The sequence below is a fragment of the Dipodomys merriami genome, unplaced genomic scaffold (genome assembly GCF_024711535.1).
Source record: "Dipodomys merriami isolate MVZ:Mamm:240054 unplaced genomic scaffold, mDipMer1.0.p SCAF_363, whole genome shotgun sequence".
Classification (NCBI taxonomy): domain Eukaryota; kingdom Metazoa; phylum Chordata; class Mammalia; order Rodentia; family Heteromyidae; genus Dipodomys; species Dipodomys merriami.
This window is the reverse complement of record NW_027205193.1, coordinates 265,404-289,114: the sequence shown is the minus strand read 5'-3', so window position 1 is coordinate 289,114 and position 23,711 is coordinate 265,404. Positions and strand designations below refer to the sequence as shown.

Genomic DNA, 23,711 nt, shown 5'->3' with positions numbered 1-23,711 from the left:
TTTTTCCTGTGGTTTATCTCCTGTTGTCACTGTATTTGATTTTGGTACCCTGCGTATTTTGTATATGAGTATCTGAATTAGGGAAGTGTAGGGGAATAACAAAATGGAGACACAAAGGACAAAGGGTTATGCAACAGCTATACTCACAAGACAGTATGTTGGGAATGAACTGTACAAATTGGGGAAGGCTGAGTGGAGAGAAAGGGGGACATAAATGAGAGGGGAGTAACAAGTTGGACAAGAAATGTACTCACTACCTTATATAACTGTAACTCCTCTGTACATCACCTTGACAATAAAATTTTAAAAAGCAAAAGCAAAAGAAAGAACAGAAGTTGAGCTGTGGCTCAAATAACAGAGTATCAGCCTTGAGAGAAAAAAATCTAAGGGCCCTGAGTTTAAATTGGGATACACACAAACGAATGCTTGTGACTTTTTTGTGTTTTTGTTTACTCTAATACTGTTGTTAACATAAGATATACTTTTTACTTCAAATCCCCTCATGTTCTCAGAATACTTCACTAAGCATTTGGTAGAACAACATTCATAAACCAGCAACTAGAGTACTAAGGGAAAAAAGTACTTACATGACAAAATTGTCTTTATATACTTGTTGGATAGTGAGCATTTTTCACTTATCTCCAAACTAAGTCAGTTTGCTAGAAGTTATTTTTTTAGATTCAAATATGCTTATTTTTATTTTTAATGGAGTTTACAGTTAATGTTATGGGTTTGATAGAAAACATTAAGAATTTATCCCTTAGAAAGATACTACTGAATTAGTGAGTTATTTGTGAAAATTACTTTTATATACACAACAGAACATATTTTTCTTGAACAATACAATTAGTTAATTTGATTAACTTTGAGTTACTAGAAAATTATGTTCTTCTTTCCTTCTTTCCTTCCTTCCTTCCTTCTTTTATTTCTCTCTTTCTTTCTCTCTTTCTTCCTCTTTCTCTCTCTCTCTCTCTTTCTCTCTCTCTCTCTCTCTCTCTCTCTCTCTCTCTCTCTCTCTGCCTTTCTTTTTTTTGGGCGGGGGGGGGGGGTCGTGGGGCTTGAATTCTGGGCCTGGGCTCTGTCCCTCAGCTCTTCAGTTCAAAACTGGTGCGGTAGAGCACCACTTGAGCCACAGTGCCACTTCTGGTTTTCCAGTGGTTAATTGGCGTTAAGAGTCTCACGGACTTTTCTGCCCAGGCTGGCTTTGAACCACAATCCTCACATCTCAGCCTCCTGAGTAGCTAGGACTATAGGAATGAGCCACCAGAACCTGGTTTGAAAATTCTTTGTTCTTTGGTGATATTAGACATTGAATTTGCTCGGTCACTTGAACCACAACTCTAATCCTTTGCTTTAGTCTGTTTTTTAAGATAATGTCTTTTAATTTTGCCCTATGCTTGCCTTAGACTTCTGTCTAATAATATTGTGATAATACTATTCTGATAATATTGTAGTAATAATAATATGCTTTGATAATCACATCTTAAATTTCTCTCGATTGTTTGTGCTATTAGTCACATCAGCACGTACTGAAGTCTAATGATTGATTCCTGCTCATTGGTGTTAGCTTGTTCACTGCTAGATCTTATTTTCTTGTATTCTCATTTGTGGCAAATATTCATAGTAATGAATGTGAAATAATTAAGTTTTAGATACATGCACTTTCCATTTTACATGATAGTTGATATTCCTTGAATATTTCCAAATACGATGAATTCAGATGTGTCAATGACTGGAAATTATTGCACATTATTCGCTAGTCATTGTATTACTGATACTGTGCCTAACATGGGAGCCCACTGAAGCACATATTCAATGACTATGTGAAGCACATATGAATGAATAAACAGTGCATTTTCATTTTCTAATTTCTTGCAAATAAGACTTAAGGGAGAGAGCAGCAACATATTCATATATAAAAACTGAACTTTCCTCATTTTCCACATTCTCTTCTTGGACTTTATTCAGGTTTAAGTAAAATATTTGCCCAGCAGAATTAGTGCCCTTGATGAGCACTGGTCTAGATGGACTCAGCAGATTGTTAATTATTAATATAAATTCTTAAGCACAACACGATTGATCAAGTACTTTCATGTCACTACTTATAGCTCAGATTGTTGGATCTTAGTTATGGGTTTGTGTGCAATGAGTGTCTGATCGTGAATAAAATTTCAATGAACAGATTTCTAAGGAGACATATTGACTTTCTTTAGTCTTTGAAGCAAGAACTTTGCCAAAATAAAACTATAGAAAAGGAAATTTTCTGAGCTTGCGTGGTGACTCCCACGTGTAGTACCAGCCACTGGGAGGACTCTATAGGAGGATTTCTAGTTCTAAAAGGTAGCTTGGTCAACATAGCAAGATTCAAACACAAGACAAAACAAAGCAAACCGAACCATGTTTGATTGGTTTGTTGGGCTATATATTTCTTGGGTCCATACTATACCACATAAATATGGAAAGTTCTTGAGTTTCCATAGGTCTCTGTTTTCCCAAATACCTATTTTCAATTATTCTGGAGCTTTCTATTCTCTGTCCTTGAATTCCTACTTTATTTCTCTGTAGTCCCTCAGGAAGGACCCATCACTCACTCAGTTATATGTTATTCATCTCTATTCTGTTGTTTTCTTTTTCATTAGAATAAACCTACTGCAATTGAACATAACCAGGAAAGCAGTTTCAAGGTATAAATGAAATATTTTTGTTTGAATAGCAAGTTTTTGAGTTTTATTTCAACTTTTTTCAAAGTATTTTTTCCAATTTTTTTCAAATATTTTCACTTGCAAGCAAAATGAATCCCATTATTATTCACTTACTTTGAAGCTACATTAATTCTATGAAAACAATGACAGCCATGGCCTCATCAGCACAGCACATGGAGCGATTTAAATACAAAGTCGTTATGTGGAAAAATGAACTTAACAACTTTGGTGGAGGGTGGGGGGAGGATCGGGTGGGGGAAGGGAAGGAGTATGGGAAGGGATGGGAAGGGGAAACAACGAGGAGGCAACAATGCTTGATAAGAAATGTACTCGTTATCTTGCCCATGTAATTTTAACTCCTCTGTATGGTATTCTCACAATAAAAAAAAAGAATACATGCAGCTGTCACTTCTACTTTGCATTCTTAAAACATCGTTAATTCCAGTTTCTCTTTAACCCATTTCTGATTCACTAAATAATAAAGTCATGCAGAAACACATGACTTCATGATTTCAGCTATGATTTCATCTATTGATGTAATGAGGATGGGTGCGGGAGAGAAACAGGAAGGAAGTGACTATGGAAATACAGATATTTGGCTGAAAAAATAACTACTAATATAAACCCAAAATAATGTGATTCATGAAATTCTTGTGAGTCAAAATAATCCTCCCCTTTTGTAGTGATGAATACTATCTATCTCCAAATACTGACACCAGTTGCTCTGGATATTCATGTAGGATTAATCAATAATGTTGATTTCACACCTTGAGTATTTGAAAATTTTGAAGTAGAAGTTGAATTGGCAGACAAATGCAAGAAATATGTGCATATACAAGATATTCAGATACTTCAGTAGGGGGAATTATTAGCTATCTGTATTAGAGGCATGTGGGATGCTTTAATTTAAGAAGATATTGCATTGATTGAATTTGATCATATGAATGCAGTCTGCAATTATTGATACTAAGAAGAAAAAGGAATAACTTTCCATTTTAAAAAGTTTGTGTAGTTCCTTAAGAAATCTGAATTATAAAATTCTGCTTAGGATTGTTTTCTATTCATCCTTGATTATTTAATGTCCAAAGTATTATAACTTCAACTATATAACAGCATAGGAATTAATTAATAAGCAACAGGAAATACATTAATGATTTTCAGATGAATGTTCCATAGGAATGAATCAAAGACAAACATTTGTTTCACCAATATGTATTTGAGTGGATTAACTTTTGGGGCTTTAATATTTATAATTATTTGTCCTTCCTAATGATAGCTCAGTGGGTCTTAAGAGATTTTGAACAATAATGAGTTAGTAAACACTCTTTAGATAGTAAACTTTTGGTAACCCTTCTTGCTATCTGAAATATAGGACACTTGATATAAGTTTTCTTTAAGAAAATCTGAACTATATGTACTTCAATGCATATATAAATAAGCCTAGCTGATGGAGCATGCATAGGTAGGCAAAACATGCTTTTAAAAACTAGAGCAACAAAAAAGGGAGTAACAGTGCCCGAAAGAAATGGACTCATTGCCTTACTCATGTAACCCATCTGTACAGCATCTTTATCATAAAATAAAATTTAAAAATTACCTGTATAAAAAACCTACAGTATCTCATATATATATATTTTTGGGGGGGGGTCCGGTAACACCTGGTATGAATCTCTACGTATTTCATGGTATATATTATTAAAATTTCATGGTTTATATTATTAGTGGCTCTTTAATATTTTGTGTAAAATCAGCTTATTGTAATTTTGCTTCAATAACCCTATACAATATTTCCCATCTGAGGACTTAACATCTGTTCCCCATTTTCGAGTTTTCCATAAGGTTTATACTACTGGAGAAGCAATAGCAATATATCCCAGAGATATTTTTAGCAGATTCCATGACTGTAATAATGTCTTCTCATTAATTTGATTTCTTAGCTTATCTGTTCTATTATCTTTTTCTATACTTTTCTCAATGCTGGTCATGTTGCCCATGCAGTAGGGAACCTGGGACGTGGTTTCCTAATGAGCTTTTTATTCTTTGCTTGAAATATTTGTGAAATTGTATTATGGTAACCTGAAGGGAGTATGTATCATCATCAGAGTAGACTCCCCGTTAAATTGTGAAAACATTTAGATTTAGACTTAAACAGCTAAATGATAACAGCCCCAATATTACTTAACTTTTAATAGTTTTGAGAACTAATATTCACAAGGATCTGGAAGGGGGAGTCATTGTACATCTTGTACTTGTAAAGACACTTGTACGTCTGTGTTCATTGCTGCACTATTCACCATAGCCAACATATGAAAATAGCTCAGGGGTCCAACAATGGATAAATTGATCATGGATATCATAAATATATATAATTTTATATAATACTTCATATTTATATTGTACATTATTTACATATTATATAATTTACATTAGACTATTTTACACACATATAGAATGGAATTTCACTTATCCACATGGAAGAATATTATGTCATTTGTAGGGAAGTAGATAGGCTAAAAAGAACTACATTAAGTAAATTAAAGCAGGCTATGAGTGACAAACGACATGTTTTCTCTCAAATGTGTAAGTTCGTTTTAAGTTATAAACATATCTGAAAACGTACAGGGTCATATGCATATAAACATAAACATATTGTCTAAAGCATTATATTCATAGGGAAGTTAGCAGTGGTATAACTCCTTTGAACTACTAATATAGAGTTCAATAAAATATATACAAGGAAGCTGAAACATATATTGTCAGAAAGAAGAGAGATCAAGTGCAGGGGACACAGACCATTGGAGAGAGGAATGGTGGGCAGATACACTCATAATACTTTATGTACATATGTGAAAATGTTACCTTATATACATAGGTGAATATGGGACTATGTTACTAGTTGATGACAATGATCTCAGAGGTGACATTGATCAAGATGCATTGTGCAATCACTTAAAATAATTTTTTACAAAAGCACATATGTGCTTTATGAGTTTAATAACAAAGAACTATTTTTATCAGTCTAATATGGGGAGGAAATAGGAAATAAAGGAGGAATTCTGCTGACTCCATGTGAGTTATCAAGTCTTGTTTGCTTCTTTTCCCTCCTTGACAGTCCAGATTCAGATCATAAGCTTTTGGATGTATAAAAATGAATTTGTTACAGAGCTGTCTTTTCCACTAAACTGTGCAGATATAGAAAGGACTAGTCCTTCTTGGTTTCCCATCATCCTCTAGTGAGAGAAGTTACTCTGTGTGAGCTAGTCTCAATGTTTATAAAGGAAATATTGAACAATTGCAACCCTGTTTTAGTCTCCTATCACTCTCCTTTCTGCAGATACAGCTTTTATAATTGAGACAAAATGACATATGCCTGTGCTAATCTCTATATTAATTTGGCATTGTTTCTGCCTGTTGTTGGCTTTATTAAAGGCCTTTCCCCTTGGCAGTCTTCTCTTTAGCTTCCCAGTGCAGTCAAAGCTCATTTCAAGCCACATGCATGCTTGGCAGCTGCTGGGCCAGATGCTCCACTGCTGGATATTTTGTCTGATTTGAGTCTAGGGACGTGGTCAAGCTGCCTTAGAAATATTTTATTTATCCATATGCTGGGATCTTCAACTTACTGTCAGTTGTGATAAATTTGTTTTATTCTCAATGGTTGCAGATAGTTCAGTCTACAGATACTTGTTTAGGTCAACAAATTTGAAATTTTCATGCATTTCTCCCTTTTGTTTTTGCTCTGTATTTCATTAATTTTTTGCCTTAATGTAATTTCTTCTTTCCATAGCTAATTTGTTCAAACAAGTAAATTTCTATCTAAGCTATATATGAATACTATAAACTCTATATAAACTATATTATATATTTATATTATATGATATATATTACATATTCATAAGTTATATAATATGTAAAAACTATATAAACTATAATTATATACACTTTAAGCTTTTATTAGATAAGTATAGGGCTGCACTGAATCCAAAAAGTTTCATTATTATCCATTCTATTTATTTATCATTTATTTCCATTTATGTTTTATTGTAAAGATGATTTACAGAGGGGTTCCATTTACTTAAGTCAGGTGTCTAGTACATATTTTATTGAACAGTGCCATACCTTCCCTCATTTTCTCCCAGTTATTTTCCCTCCCTCCCTCTTCCCCCAAATTGTATAGATCATTTCCAATGAATATCACTGCTGAATTAGTTCACCCTTTGGCTTCTGTGCTTCTTTTCCCCGTCCCCAAATCACATATACTTTTGTTCTATTTATTAGATGCTTTGGATTGGTTCTGTGATTTAAATTTAGTTAAGCGTGAATTAATTTTGTTTACTATTTTATTATATTTTCTAATGGATTCAATTATGGAAAATAATACTGTAACTAAATAGCTACCTTTTATACCTTTAATTATTCTTCAACTAAATTTATATAATAAATTTTAAATATGTCAAGAGAAATGCATTTTCTGATAAATATATCCTCCCTTTATATTGAGTTTACTATTGAATTATTGAGTGTCTGGACGTCCACAAGACTATATAAGAGGAAAATCTGTGTAATTTTGTTTACCTTATTTATAATACACTGTGTTTTTATTTAATCTTGTTTAGTGGACTCTAGTTTATGTCATAGCCTTTGCCTATTTCTTTAATAATATTTTTAATCATTGTATAATATATATCTTCAATTTTTATTACTTTTTTGTGTCAGTACTAGGGCTTGAACTCTGGGCCTAGGTGATGTGGCCTTGCTGATTCACTCATGTCTGTCACTGTGGCCCTTGACTTCCTGCTGTTTTGGTTGTTAATTGAAGGGTAGAGTCCCATGAACTTTTCTGCTTAGGCTGGCTTCATATCAGGATCCTTCAATGCCATCCTCTTGAGTAACTAGGATTCAAGGCATGAGGTACCAGGCAACCATGTCAAATTTTATTACTTTTAAATTCGAACATTTTATATGGATTTGGCACTCTTCTCTCTATCTTGAATATTGTCTATCTTCTTATACTTTCAGTATTTATTATTGTTTTCAAGAATTTTAAAAATTCAAACACATTTCTTCAATTTCATTTCTTTTAATTCAATTCAGTCCTTTGTTACTTTGTAATGTGTGTGTGTGTGTGTGTGTGTGTGTGTGTGTGTGTGTACCTAAACCTTTCTTTTTAAACTGAATGCTCACTATCATAACTTTTCTTCTACTTTTTTATTTTATGTATACGTTCATCATTATTACATCCATGGTTAGTTATTTTCTTAAACATTTTTCAGATTTTCTAATCCAAAGCATATTGTATATTGTCTTCCTTATTTTATTTGACCTGTTTGAGACAGCTCTTGTCAGAGAACTATATATAGATAAAACTTGGCCTTCAGTATGAATTCCTTGACACATGTCATTGTAAGTTTTCATGTACATACATACAATGTCTTGGAAAATCATTGATGTAAAAATTTTGTCACAAGTAAATCTCTATTATACAAAATTCCAGATTCCCTCAAGAAATTGTGTAGAATTTTTCTTGAGTAGGCACACCTTAATTCACTCTATACTACAAAGCAGCAACTTTCTGAAGAAGAAGCTAGTCATCTCAGGATAATCTCAAGCACATGCTAGAATTCTTGTGATCCTTAATTTAATTATTGATAAAAGAATTAGAAAATCAAATTCAGGTGAACAAAGAATCTTTTGTCCTGCTCCTCACCAATTATATATTTTTCTTCATTTATGCTCATGTTATTTTTTCACCTTCTCCAATTAGTTTAAAACTACAATTGGCATTTTTCACTATAAAGCAATACATAGCCATGGAAAAATTATAGTACTTTACTGGGTGACATTTTTCTTAAGCTACTAAAAGCAAATTAAATGCAAACCGGGAAAATAAAGAATACTTTAAAAAAAAGGCCCATAGTGGTTGGAAAAATAACTGATGCTAAGTTTAAAGTTGTTCATATTTTTTTTACAAAACTACAAATTGCACTAGCAAAGTTAATACAATGAATAATAATTTATGTATCCATCAAGAATAAAAGTTAAAGAATGTAAGGTATGGTGCCACTCTAGTTAATTTACATGTGCTTATGTGTGTGTATGTTTGTGTGTATGGTTGTGTGTGAATGTACACAATAGAACAAGCATGATAGGTAGCTATTAGTAAAGATATATGAATGGAATCCGATATTCCTGGGTCCTTGAACATCTTGACGTATGCATATGAGATTTATAATCATCCATTTGAATTTGAAAATGAAATACAATTTTAGAAGATTTGTAAACATACATTCCTTTAATAATGTAAGCATTTTTCTATGAGCAATTCAATTATTTTCTTTCTGAAATAAATTAAGTAAAGCTTATTGAGTCTGATCAGCCTTGTTTCCAGGGAATTGCAGTTCAATTTCATTTTTAATTAGAATTGAACGTTGTGAAATTCTCAGCACTGGTAAGCAAGATCTAGCAATAAAGTATATACTTAATTTGTATTAAGTTTCTGAAATTTAGTGTAGACACTAAGTAATATGCCTGGTTAATATTTAAACATCTTCTAGTGTTCTCGCAGAGCATTATCCATTCATAAAAGCTGATGTTCTATAACAAATCACTTTCACTTTCAAATAAACTTGTTATTACAACAGGAGCAAAGATTATTCAATTAAAAGGAAAAAAAAGTAATTATTTACTCCCATTCGGTGTGTGCAATAGCTTTAATCATTTCTATAAATGCCCAGAAAAGGGAAATAGGTTGGCATAAATATAATTTCACTCCAGTATTATTATTGAAATAGAATTATAGATTATTCATAGGGGATGGAATTTTCTATGCAAAAAAACACATTCTTTTACAAAAAAAGAGACTTTTTTTTTGCATTGCAATAAGCTCCCATGAAAAAGCAGCTGGGCTCCACAAGGTAACTTTCCTAATGTTTTCTCCTATTTAAAATTTTCATTCCTGTTCCATGTTTGTCTGATGTTACCCAAATACTCTTTATCACAGTGGAGGTGCTTGACAAATATGTATCTGAGATAATATTTTTCATCATTTCTGTGCACACTGATTATTAAACTGGTTGTGTTCCTTGTACAAAATCCTGCCTTAATACAGCACTAGAGCCAGGGAAAAAGAGTAAGGGCCCTTGTCATAAATGCCTGTCCCCTGGGATACAGTCTAAAGAAATAATAATAAATAATAAATATTCCCCATGAACATCTAGATGGGAAGCATAGCAGGTTGATTCAACAGTTAACCTAAGAGTTTACCAGGTAAGTTAGAGTCAGGATGGACTTTGGCACCTCTCTCTTTAAGCAATAACTATGATATAAATGAAATTATCCATGCGCATAATATATTTCTTCACCCCAAAGGGAATCAGAAAATCAAGATGACCAAGATAGCCAAAAGCGTTTCTGGGCTAGGGAAGTGGGAAAAAATCTGACTTTAACCTCAAGTTTATATTGTTGAATGTCAATTTCTGCCAGACAGGATTGCAAAGGTAATGGCTAGTGATCTATAAACTGCACCAAGAGACATGAACACCGACGCTTCTTTGGCATCAGTAAATCTTTCTAATTAGTGAAACTAGAAAAGATAAACATGGAATTTACCTTGTAATTTAATACTTTACATGAACCATGCATCTGATTTGCATCCCTTAAATGGAAAACTTGAAATGGCCTAGGATTGGGAACATCCCTTAGCTGCTCACGTCTTTTTACTAGCCTATATAATTGAGCAAATTAATTTCAAGAGGGGAAAAAGAAATTATATCTCTGTGAAGTGGATTGGCTTATTAATTGAGAAAAATGAATATGGTAGCAAAATATGTATTTTACTGATTAGCAAAAGAAGCAAAAAAATTACTATCCTAATTCTAAAATGCATAAGCTCATATTTTAAGGGGTGGAAATATAAAATTATAAGGAAACACAATGAACTTTGGAAAAACATATGCATCCTTTGGAAGATCCTAGAATTTTCAGCCCTTTTGATCAGACATACATTGAAAAGCAAATAGAGCTTGGAATTCCATGATAATGGAAGAATATCTTGATTGTGCCTGAAGATTTACCTTTGGAAATAAAACTCTGTCTTTTTTACTCAGTGGTGTAGATAGCTTCCACTGTTTAATGGCTGTTCCAGGATGGAGTTTCGTTGGCCTGATCCAGTATTTTTTCATTTCCTATCTTGCTTGTGAGCCAAGCTACAGAGTTGAGTTCCTGAGGGAAAAAATGAAGTAAAATAGAGAATAAACATAACTATTTTTTAAGGAGAACTAAAATATAAAAATTCCCTCAATACTTTCAAACAAAGTCTGGAAAAATAATATATTTTTAAGTGTGAAGCCTTTCCCATACAATGACTATTGCATAAACTATCACATAATTTAATATGATTTCTTCTATAAACAGAAATTTGCAAATTTACACTATTATAGCTTTCACATTGTTTAGGAACAGTATGGCTTTATGTAAACACATTTTCACATCTGAAATCTGGCATTAATTAAGTACTCATGGTTGAGAAATTTTTGTGTCAGGATTGCATCATTTTTAAATAACAATTTTTCAAGCTACTATGAGACAGTAATGAGATATGTTTAGAGTAGAATAACAAATAGTCATGTATGAGCTGGGTACAGTGCATCAAATTTTTTAATCCTTGGTACATGGGAGACTGGGGGTAGGGAATCAAAGTTCAAGGCTAACCTCAGGCCTAAGAGTACAGAGGACTATTCACTGTGTGTAGTGGTATAGGTCTGTCATCCTAGTAATAAATAGAAACACAAGAAGGAGAATCACATTCTAACCCCTTTCAAGCATAAAGTGAGATTCTGCCTTGTAAATGATCAACACAAAAGGGGGTTTAGATTGATGTAAACATTATAGTTCTGGCTTATCGACTGCAAGGCCCTAAATTCAAACCACCCATAGTGTGTGGGGAAAACACATATGTATACTATAGAAATAGGATTTATTTCCATTTTTCTCCCTTCTCTTCTTCTTCCAATCTCTCCCTCACTCCTCCTTCTTTTCCATCCTCTCATACACTCTCCCTCTCTCTCTTCTTTCCCTTCCTGACTTTCTTCCTTCTTTCCTTCCTGCCTTCCCTCTCCTTTCTGAATTTTAATGATGTAAGATAGAGATACTTTTGAGGACTTTGCAGAAAACTTAACTTTCTTAGTAACTGAGATTTTCTCTTTACAAAAGCAGAAAAGTCAATTCTTATTAATCTTACTAGGATTATTTAAATAAGTTCAGATTTATCAAAAGCAGAATTTTGAAATCACAGTTTAAGGTGGTCAGTAATTTTGTAAAGGAATGATATACATATTCCTTGCATTGTGAGTACAATGAGTCTTCATGACTGTAATAGCCTTTATTTTGGAAAAACTACAAAGATATGATGTGGCTTATGAAACATATCAAAGCAAACAAATCTTAGGAACCTATTTTTTTCAACAAATTTGACAAGAAATGTGCGTATTACCTTACTTATGTAACTGTAACCCCTCTGTACATCATCTTGGCAATAAAAAAGGGGGAGAAAGAAACCCATGGTACAGAATGGCATCTTGTAAACAGCCATTTTTTAAGGTTTTAAGTTATTTGTCATTACAAATGAAAAACATCAGATAGGACATGAAAATAGAAATAAAAAGATTACTTTTTAATACAAAGTGAATAAAATACAAAACAACTATTAGAAAATATATTTTTTCACATCTTTCAAATTCAATATATAAATAAGAGGCCACAATACATACTAAGTGTATCCACAATTTCAAGAGAAAAGGGAAAACATAAAAATAATTGCTTAAGCACCAGTCACTGGTGAATCTTGCCTATAATCTTAGTTTCTCAGGAAGCTCAGATGTGAGGATCATGGTTTGAAGTCAGCCCCGGCAGGAAAGTCCATGAGACTCATATCTCCAGTTAACTACCAGAAAACCAGAAGTGTTGCTGTGCCTCAAAGTGATAGAACACCAGCCTTGAGCAAAAGAGCTAAGGGACAGCATACAGGTTCTGAATTCTAGCCCCAGGACAAAAAAAATGCTGAAGAAATGATTTTTATATTATCATTTGATATATTTATTTCCCATACATTCCAGAGGTGTTTACTTTAAACAAATAAGAATTTATTATGGGGGGAGGGAAAGTGGGAGAAAAATGAGAGAAGGAGTAATATCGTTTGACAAGAAATATATTCATTGCCTTACATATGTAATGTTAGTCTTCTGTATGTCACCTTGACAATAAAATTAAATTAAAAAATATAATGTAAAAAAGAAAAAAGAATTTATTATGAAAGTTTACATATCTATTTTTAAAAGTTTACTTTTATTTTTATGGCTCCAAGTCTATAATCTAAATATCTCAATGTATTATTTTAATATATATAATAATCTCTTTAATAGTAATTTTGAAAAGTGCATGCTTTTTCTGTCAAGATAAAGCAATAGGCACACAGTCTTCAGAGTATTGATTTCAGTCTCTTTTCAGAAAACAGAGAGAGCAAGAAGCACTTTATGGGCTCACTTTTTGCTAACCATTTTGTGAAGAATAATGTACAATTGAAAGGAAAGTGTAGTTTAGTGAAATTATCCCCAGATTTGAATTAAAAAAAACCAAACTCCACTTTGATCCCTTACACTTTTGTGTTATGTTTGTATTTCATTATGAGGGCCCAAATAGCTTCTATTTTATATTTTTATATTTGCTTTATTTGTGTTCCAGTACTGGGGAATTAACTCAGTGGCTGAGTGCTCTCCTTCAGTTTTCTCTGTTCAAGGGTGACACTCATCACTTGAACCACACTTCTACTTCTCACTTTTTCATAGTTAATGGTAGGTAAGACTCTCATTTTTCTATCAGGCTGCCTTTGAACTGCAATTCACAGAATCCAGGCTGCTGCATAGCTAGACTTAAAGGCCTGGCTCACAAAGCTCTGAAGGCAAGATGGTTCTTGCAGAGCTAGGAATTTGCTACTTGTTGGACAAACAAGAGCCTCCTCCTCTCTTAGTTAAAATGCATGTGTCAATTTGGAAGTGGCAGACATCTTAAATAGTGAAACTCAAAAGAGCATGCCTAGTTCAATCAGTTCAAAGGCGTGAACTGACAACTTAGACACATCTGTGAGTGGAGTAAAGCCCAATTATGGAATTCAACTACTACTCTTGCTGACTCAGAGATTAAGCAGATTGTATAAATGACAGTAACAACCACATCCTCCTTCTAGACTAAAAACAGATATTTCTGGTAAAAAGTTAAAATAAAAGCAAGTAAGGAGGAAAGTATAGAAATTACTGCAGGTTCCTGGCTCTTATCCTTCCTGAATAAGTTTTTTTGTTCCTTAAATATGAAATCTATGTTCTTTCCCCGAGCCCAAATGATACCTATCCAAAGCAATAGAGTGGAATGAAGACTAGACCATTCTAAGCTATCAGACTAACATCCCTGATAAAAGAAATCCCCAAGAGGTTGAGAGTTTTATAATATCTGATGAACAATTCCACTGTATTCTACCTATGAATTGGTCATAACATTCATTTCAGATGTGACTATTGGCAAGCAATAAGAATTACCTTTATGAGTAATACCTGAAAAGAAATAAATTAGTAATGCTCATGGCAGAAATACCAGACCAGTAATCTTGAAACTGAGTAACAATGTTTATATGGAAGCACAAAATCATGATGTCAAACACCATTGGACTTGATTCAGCAATTAGTATCTGTTCTCAGATAACAAAATGAAAAAGGAAAGAAAAATTTCAACAAGGCCTTTAAATGAAGGATAACGAAAGAACAAAACACAAATGACTTGCTTTGTAAAATTCAAGCTGTTACATCATCACAATATTTGTAAGATGTTACAAAGACTATGTACTCGATGAGATTTTGGTCCTAGTATGTGTTATAACATAAGCACCTGAGTTATTTTGTTTTACTTTATACCATAGACTCTATGTTATAAGCACCTGAGTTATTTTCTTTTACTTCATACCATTCACTCATTTGTTCGTTACCTGAAATAAATTCTATTCTAAGTTATGTACAACTCAACAACATTCAAAATATTATTTTTATGCCAAGTATTTTACTAGGCACTGGGTATATAAGATGAAAACCTACTTCCAACCTCAAGTAGGTCATTATCTATTATTGCTAAAGTTAACTGCAAAAGGCTTCCTAATTCTGCAAGGAAAAGAATTAAATTGTTTGTATATTAAATGATGTGGAGATTTTTTATCAGCATGGAGGTGTTCACTGTGAAGCTATTAAAGACGTCTCCAACTCTGATTTGGAAATGGAAAAGTGTCTTGGGGTATTTAAGAACCATTTCTCAGTCACCATCGGGCTATTGCAGGCAGCAAGATCTTGCTGAGTCTGAATCCATCAGAGCAAGGATCATTTGGCTCAGAGTTATGAGGCTCTTTGAACAAGTAAAACAAGGTTGGGGAAGGATGAGTAGGAGGTTGATTTAGTGATTTCTAATTTTATGTGATTTAAAACGCGGTTTCTCTACAAAAGGATTTGTAGCTACCACTGATGGACATTTATATAAACATATTCAGTAAATTTATACAATATTTAACTTCTCTCTTGGGAATAAAATGCTGATTGAAGTCCTCCTATAAAAGTAGATACATTCCCAATATAAACAGAAAATTGATAGCATCGTCAAAACTATCTACTTAACCCTGCATGATTATGTGATTGTTCTTATGCTAAACTATGCAGCATATTTTTGCGAATGGATGCTGTGAAATCATGTTAGAAAACAAAATTAGCATTTCACTTTGTAATAACAAATCTTTAAAATGGAGTAATAATAAATCTGAAAGGATTTGCAACTGTGTAATAAGAAACCTGAAAGAAGGATGCTCTTAGGGGAGGGACACAAAAGCACAATGCCTATGTGCTTCTGACCATATAAAATAAGATTTATTGAAATGACCTCCAGGAAATGGAAACAGGCTTTGTCTTTGCTGTGTTTTTGCTTTCTTTTCTTGCTTATTTATGTGTGTTGGGGAGGATAAAAGGGGGCATAAAATGGAAGACCAAAAGGTGAACAAATGCTGCATTGATACTGCTCACTAGATACGATGTTGAAAATGAACTATACAGGAAGGGGAACAAAAATAAATGGTGAGACAAAGGACAAAGGGGGAACCAATACAACAGCAATATTCAAGACACTATGTTGGAAGTGATCTGTAGAACTTGAGGGGCAGGGAAAGAGGGAGAAAAATGAAGGAGGGGATCACAAGTTCTGTAAGAAATGTACTTATTACCTTACTAATGTAACTGTAACCCCTCTGTGCATCACCATAACAATAAAATTTTAAAAAATCTTTTGGGTGAGGAAAGGTGGGGTTAGAAACAGAGAGAAGGGAGAGAAAGTGTGACATTGTCCAAACAGAAATGTACTCATTACCTGACTTATATAAATGTAACCCCTCTGAATATCACATTTATTATAACAATAAACTAATAAAACTTCCGTGTTCCTTATATCTTACATCTCACAGAAGCTTAATGAAAAATTAAAATATTTTATTATTTCTCCTGAGAACCAATGTCAGAAAACTGTTTTAAAGATATCTTTAGTTGGAAAGAAGGAAGAAAATGAGAGATGGAGGGAGAGAAGGAAGAAGGGAAGGAAGGAAAGGAAGGACAGAAGGAAGGAAGGAAGGGAGGAAGGAAGAAAGGAAAGAAGGAAGGAAGAAAAATGATTTCCACTTCCTTGTTTGTGCCTAGAAAACATATTGGTGATAGAATGACTTTTGCTCAGTAAATTTAGGTTATTATACAAGATAAAATTTTAGACATCCCACTGGTAGAACTTTTGAGAGCAAAGGCCTTGCCTTAGGTCATTTTGTTATCAATGTATGTCAGTGTTTTCCTTGTATAAAAATAGCTTCCGTTATACAGGGAACAGAGAAATGATCCTGAAGTCTTAAAAACAGTTTTTAAGAAGTGGTTAATTTCTTTTGTTTTACTTATTTTTTAGTCTTAGTTTTATTTTAAATATGATATACAGAGGGAGTACAGTTCTATAAATCAGGCAATGAGAACATTTCTTTTTGAACAGTGTTACCCCTTTCCTAATTCTCTCTCGGTTTTTCCCTCATGTCTTGCCCCTGCACATGTTGTATACTTCCTCAACACAGTGTCTAGTGAGTATCACTAGCACATTTGTTCACCCTTTGTTCCACCATTCCTCTGCTCCACCCTTACTCTCCCCCAAATAGATAAAATTTACATATAAGACAAAAAGTACAGAAAACAATAACAGCAACAAAGGAGAAAATACAATTAAAATGAAAAAAGTAATGAAAAATCTCATTTATTTTTATGTGTATCATTTTATATGATCATATGCACATATCTATTGAGGCTTTGTGATCCTCTCCTAAAAATCTCCTTTGGTCTCACTGTGGTGTTTTACCATCCAGTGTGTTTACCTGCAGATTTATAGGCTCTAGTTACAATAAATGAGGGAAACCCAGCAACCTATGTTTCTGTGGATCTGGTTTACTTCACTTAACATAATTTTTTTCTAAGACAAAAGCTGTGCGAGTGACTGCAAATTGCTCAGCAGGTATTCTACCACTTGAGCCATGTCATAAGCCTTGATTTTTCATTTATTCATTCATCTATTGAATTTTACAATGCTTAGACTAAACTATATGTGATCTATCAACAAAAGGTGGAATTTCTGTAGAACAAAATGTATATGAATATGGTTTCTTTCAACATACCTATTGCACTGCATTCACTCTTCTCTTCATGAACTGAGATGACCAATGCTCATGGGAGGAGATGAACTGAATGATGGAGGCACTGTGACACAGGGACATGAACACAAGCACCTCAATACTGTGAAACTTGGTCTAATAACCAGGAACAAGATTGTGACTAATGAATAATCACATATAGGTTATGAATGTGTTGTACACAGAGTGCTTCAAGCATATGGATTTTTTATTTCTAGAAATTACCATGTCATATTTGTGGACAATAATTAAAAGGGAGACTGGCACTATAAAAATTAAAAGCATAAATAAGAGAACTACTGTACTAATATATATATATATATATATATACATGTTGCAATATCATATATAAAATAATATTTTGACCTATCCATTGCACCTATGATAATGTTTCTTAAAAATAGGCATTTATGCCAAGATTTAGTTACAAGGATTTTATTGTAGTATAATATAAAACAAATAAAAATTATCTGTACAACTAGCAGAATTAAATAATTTCTTGCCTTATAGTATTATTTATATCACATATACATGATATTATGATATATGTGATATACTACATATATGATGTAAAATTATTTATTTATAATTTACACATGTATTAAAAATAAAATGTCTTTATTAATATAGGCAAGTGTGTACGTATTGTTAGTAGGATGTTTTGTATACTTGTATGTAACTACTACTCTTTGGAGATTGTTCCACAAAATTGAACTCTGGGCCTGAGCACTGTCCCTCAGCTCTTCAGCTCAAGGCTAGCGCTCTACCACTTGAACTACAGCACCACTTCCGGTTTTCTGGTGGTTTATTGGAGATAAGAGTTTCACAGACTTTCCTGCCCAGGCTGGCTTTGAACTGCCATCCTCAGATCTCAGCCTCCTGAGTAGCTAGGATTACAGGCATGAGCCACCGGTGCCCATCTACGAAATTTCTTTTTTGTCTGTATCATTTTCTGTCTGAGCACATGAATCACTTCAATACCAAGAAACCAATTTTTTAATATTCGAAACAATTTTTGCTAGACATGTTTATATTTAACACAATTTTTGCTAGACACATTTATATTTTTCTTTATATATTCTCCTGTAGTAAGCAGAACTTACAAAATAAAACTTTTCTTTTAAATAATAACTATTTCAGTTTGGATAATAATAGCTCATAACTATAGTGCTAACTACTCCAGAGGCTGAAATCAGAGGTTTGTGGTTTAAACCCAAGTCAAGCTGAAAATTCTACAATATTCTTTACTTATCTCCAATTTACTACCACCACCACCACCAATAAAAGTAACGGAAGTAGAAGTTCAGCTATAAGTGAAAAGGTCAAGTGAAATGAGAAGCTTTGAATCGTCATACACACACACACACACACACACACACACACACACACACACACACACACACACACACACACACACACACGGCATGCTGTTACAGCATGTGGACCATTTGGTGCCCTTCCTTGGACTTATGGTGGACTTTGGAAGAGTAAATCTTAAATCTGGCCCTCTTTTTCATATTCCTTTTGCTCATTTTCCCTTTCATCATCCCTATTTTCCCCTTAAATTCTTTCTTGTTCTCCATTAGAAAACAGAGAGAATTATTCAATCTAAGTTTTTTGTTAAAGAATTCAAATTGGAGTCATTAGTCAGCTACACCTTATTTAGGTTCTCAATCTTACCTATTAAAATTTTGTTATAAAGTATAAGTTTTACCTTACATCCCAAATTGTAAAGTACAAAACACGTTTAAAGGAGAGGAAAATGCTGTTAGTGTAGTATGTGTATATTCTGTTTTTAGGTGGTTTTCATTTTCAGTTGTTTCCTTTATGCAGTTAAGAGTCGTGCTTTATGTAAAATGATATGTTTGTCTATTTGTTTCCAGTAGAAATGGATACTAAGAATTTTCCTCAAGCTCCATTTTCTTTAAGAATAGCTGTGGTGTTAACACATGTTTCATGTATTTTCTTCTTTACAATACTCTTTTTTTGTGTGTTATGTGTGCCAGTATTGGGGCTTGAACTAGGGCCTGAACACTGTCCATTAGTTTTTCTTTATTTTTTATTTTCATTCAAGGCTTTGCCATTTGAGCCATAGCTCCACTTCCGCATTATTTTAATAATTAATTGGTGATAAGGGTTTCCACAGACTTTCTTAGTATGACTTTATTTGAACCTGATCCTCAGAGCTCAGATTCCTGAGTAACCAGGATTACAGGCATGAGCCCCTGGCACCTGGCTACCATTACCCTTCAATGCCTACTCCAAGCCTGTTTAGTCAATGCAGAATGTGCAATGATACATAAAATTAGCATGACCCCTACCTTTTTTTTTTTTTTTTGTCGGTCGTGAGGCTTGAACTCTGGCTTGGGCACTGCCCCTCAGCTCTTCAGCTCAAGGCGAGCGCTCTACCACTTGAGCCCCTGGTTTCCTAGTGGTTTATTGGAGATAAGAGTTTCACGGACTTTCCTGCCTGGGCTGGCTTTGAACCACGATCCTCAGATCTCAGCCTCGGGAGTAGCTAAGATTACAGACATGAGTCATGGGCGCCAGCGACCCTTACCCTCTTTAATTGTCCATCCAAGGCCACAAGGACCCCTGTTTCTTACGTATTGCAAAACTCACTAAACAATATAAGCAATAATTAGGAAGTGAGATATAGGTGGTAAGTAAAGCCACACTATCAGCAGTAGCTGTCTTTATTAAACCTTTCATCTTACTCTTATTTAATATCATCTAATTTATTTTACTCTCTCATGGGAAGCAAATAGAATCAGCAAATCATGATTATTGTTCCTCATATCAGGTGAGTCATGCTAAGATGCTTTCCAAAAATAATAATAAGAGTTTACCGAGCTAGAACAAGGAATACATAAGAAGGTTAAGTTCATCTGTCATGTTACTTATTGCACACTTATTTAAAACAGAGTGGGGACAGTGCTTAAGCCCAGAGTTCAAGCCCCATGACCGACAAAAACAAAAAAACAAAAAAGATAAAAAACAGAGTGAAGTGGTGTCTTTATATTAAAAATGCTTTCTCAGAGGTAAGCTGGGCTATTTCTAATTTCTTTGTGTGTGTGTGTGTGTGTGTGTGTGTGTGTGTGTGTGTCAGTTGCGGGGCTTGAACTTTGGGACTGGGCTCTGTCTCTGAGCTCTTCAGTTCAAGGCTAGAGCTGTATCACTTAAGCCATAGCTCCCACTTCTGGCTTTCTCTGTGTATGTGGTGCTGAGGAATCAAACCCAGGGCCTCATGCATGAGAGGCAAGCATTCTACCACTGAGCCATCTTCCCAGCACTATTTCTAAACGTTTAAGGACAGGATAGATAGAAGATGATCCCTAGGCCCCTCCTGGGGTTATGAGACAATCCCTTACTAACCTGGCTGTCAGGTCTGGCAGAGCATCCATGGTAGAGAATATGATGACTGATATGCTAGGACATCTGGAAGGTTCAGAACATTGACAATGAGAATGGTTTCTTCATTTTAGTAACTAGCTGGACAGGCTTAGCCCTGGAGGAAATGTATCACAATGCTGCTGTGATTCCTGCTTTAGGGAAAGGCAGGGAGATGATCAGAACCACTGTTTTTACTGTAGGGCCTTGCATATTTTTGATGCTCTCTTAATTTCATGGAAGTAGAAAGTCTAAATCTACTTGGATAATTACAAAAGAAATGATGAGAAATTCCATGATCTACCGAGGGATATTTCACATAAACAATGTGAGAATGCTGACTAAATATTACACATATCATAGAACCTACAGGAGGGAAGGGCAGAGATAAGTAATAAAAAATCTTTGCATGGGATAATTGTCTTCTTAATAACAATAATAAACAAGAATCATCCTATTTAAACCACATTTGTGAATGATAATACCTGAACTTGCAGTGTATATGGTAATAGTTTTAATAGTTTATTTCCCTTTTAGATTTCCTTGTTGGAAAAGGCTGGATTTGGAGGTGTTCTTCTATATATTGATCCTTGTGATTTACCAAAGACTGAAAATCTTAACCATGACACTTTCATGGTGACCCTGAACCCTGGAGGAGATCCTTCCACACCTGGTTACCCGAGCATTGGTGAGTTTGTTCTTGGACTTTTTAGGCTGTGATTCGTAAGTTGATGCTAGCTAATTAACCAAGAAATAACAAAATCAAAATTTGCACAACTCCACATTTTTAAAGAGACAGCAAATATCTTATTGCATACATGAACAAAAACATTTATGTGAAATGTCGAAAGTGCCTTAAATCAGCTGTAATAACTCTATATGAAAGTCTATGTCAGCCATTTCTAAGGCTTTGGAAGCTGTCAAAGGAGATGCTAGAGAAGTCTCCCCCAAGAGAAGGAGCCTTATTGGTTCCTCCTGTTTCTGGCAGCATCTGACCACAATCTTAATATCACATATCCTTTTGCTCAGTAAGCTGTTTTGTTTCATGGTAGTTGGGATTCTGTGGCCAAGAGAAGAGGACTGATTTTGGAGCAGCTCTCTGCACCATTGAGTTTCTGTCCAATGACTGTATCACTGACAAATACCCTGTACATTTAATTCGGCTGAGAAAAATGCCCTTTACACTTTTTCTTTTTCTTTTCTTTTTCTTTCTTTCTTTCTTTCTTTTTTTTTGTCATTCATGGGGCCTGAACTCTGTGCCTGGGCACTGTCCATCAGCTCTTCAGCTTAAGGCTAGCACTCTACCACTTGAGCCACAGCACCACTTCCAGCTTTTTCTGCTTATGTGGTGCTGAGGAATCCAACCTAGGGCCTTATGCATGCAAGGCAAGCGCTCTACTACTGAGCTACCTTCCCAGCCCTCTTTACACTTTTTTTTTTGTCAGTCGGGGGCCTGAACTCTGGACCTAGGCGCTGTCCCTCAGCTTTTCAGCTCAAGGCTAGGGCTCTACCACTTGAGCCGCAGCACCACTTCTGGCCTTTTCTGCTTATATGTTGCTGAGGAATCGAACCAAGAGCCTCATGCATACAAGGCAAGTACTTTACCACTGAACCACCTTCCTAGCTTGCCTCTTTACACATTTTATCCAGGGTGATACTTATTGACCATGACAATTTAATTAGTAATTAAACTTATCAAAATAAAATTGTCCATATGTTCTGTGAGTGTTTTTTCTTTCTTTCCCCCAAATATTATAAAAAATGTTATTAATCTTTCTTAAATCCAGCTGTCTTTTCTCTATTTGTACTAGCAATACCAATCAATTAGTAACTTTCTCCAAAGGGATAGTACATTGAATCAGATTAAGAAGGTTTTTTAATGTAATTACTTACAGTTTGTGGTTTACTGCTTTGTCTATTATAATCCACACAAGCATTTATTTTTAGGAACTCACTGTATTTTTTGTGGGCCTTTTATCTGTCTTTCAAATTTTGAACTAAAGATTATTAGTTGTCTACATACAATTTCTATATATCATTGTAAATAGTAGTCTAGCTTCCCATTCATTAATCTTATTGTAATGTGCTATAATTACTCTGATTCAGTAGGCTACACTTGTATCAAGTTGCCCAAAGTATACTATATCTACCTATTTTTGTAAGTTGTCTAGTTGGCAATATTTACTCTTAATAAATTTCTTGGCCCAAGAGGCAATCCAAAAATTCATATGGAATAATAAAAGACCCCGAATAGCAAAAACTCTCCTCAATGGAAAGAACACTGCTGGAGGAATATCAATACCAAATTTCAAACTCTACTATAAAGCCATAGTAATCAAAACAGCTTGGTATTGGCATAAGAACAGACCTCAGGACCAATGGAATAGAATTGAAAACCCAGAAATGAACCTACAGACCTATAGCCATCTAATCTTCGATAAGGAAGCTAAAACAATAGAATGGAAGAAAGACAGCCTCTTCAGTAAATGGTGCTGGCAAAATTGGTTAACTACTTGTAGAAAACTAAAGCTAGATCCTTATATATCACCCTGCACCAGAATCAACTCCAAATGGATCAAAGACCTTGAACTCAAACCAGACACTCTGAAAACATTACAGGATGGAATAGGAGAAACCCTAGGTCTCCTTGGCTCAGGCCGAAATTTTCTGAATAGAGACCCGGAAGCACAACAAATCAAAGAAAGGTTGGACAAATGGGATTGCATAAGATTGCAGAGCTTCTGCAGGGCAAATGACATAGCTGGCAAGATCAATAGAAAGCCCACCGATTGGGAGAAGATCTTTACTAGCCATACAACGGACAAGGGTCTCATATCTAA

General features: G+C 34.4%; 1 protein-coding gene across 1 annotated transcript in view; it reads left to right on the top strand.

The window, feature by feature from the left end:
* The window catches only part of LOC138804428 (inactive N-acetylated-alpha-linked acidic dipeptidase-like protein 2), a gene marked incomplete at its 3' end in the record, with an annotated part of 713,471 nt that overhangs the window by 433,947 nt on the left and 255,813 nt on the right, over positions 1–23,711 (top strand). The window contains exon 5 of the mRNA XM_069988683.1: positions 21,409–21,559. Within this exon, the coding sequence (XP_069844784.1) occupies positions 21,409–21,559 (151 nt within the window). The remainder of the gene's footprint in view (positions 1–21,408; positions 21,560–23,711) is intronic.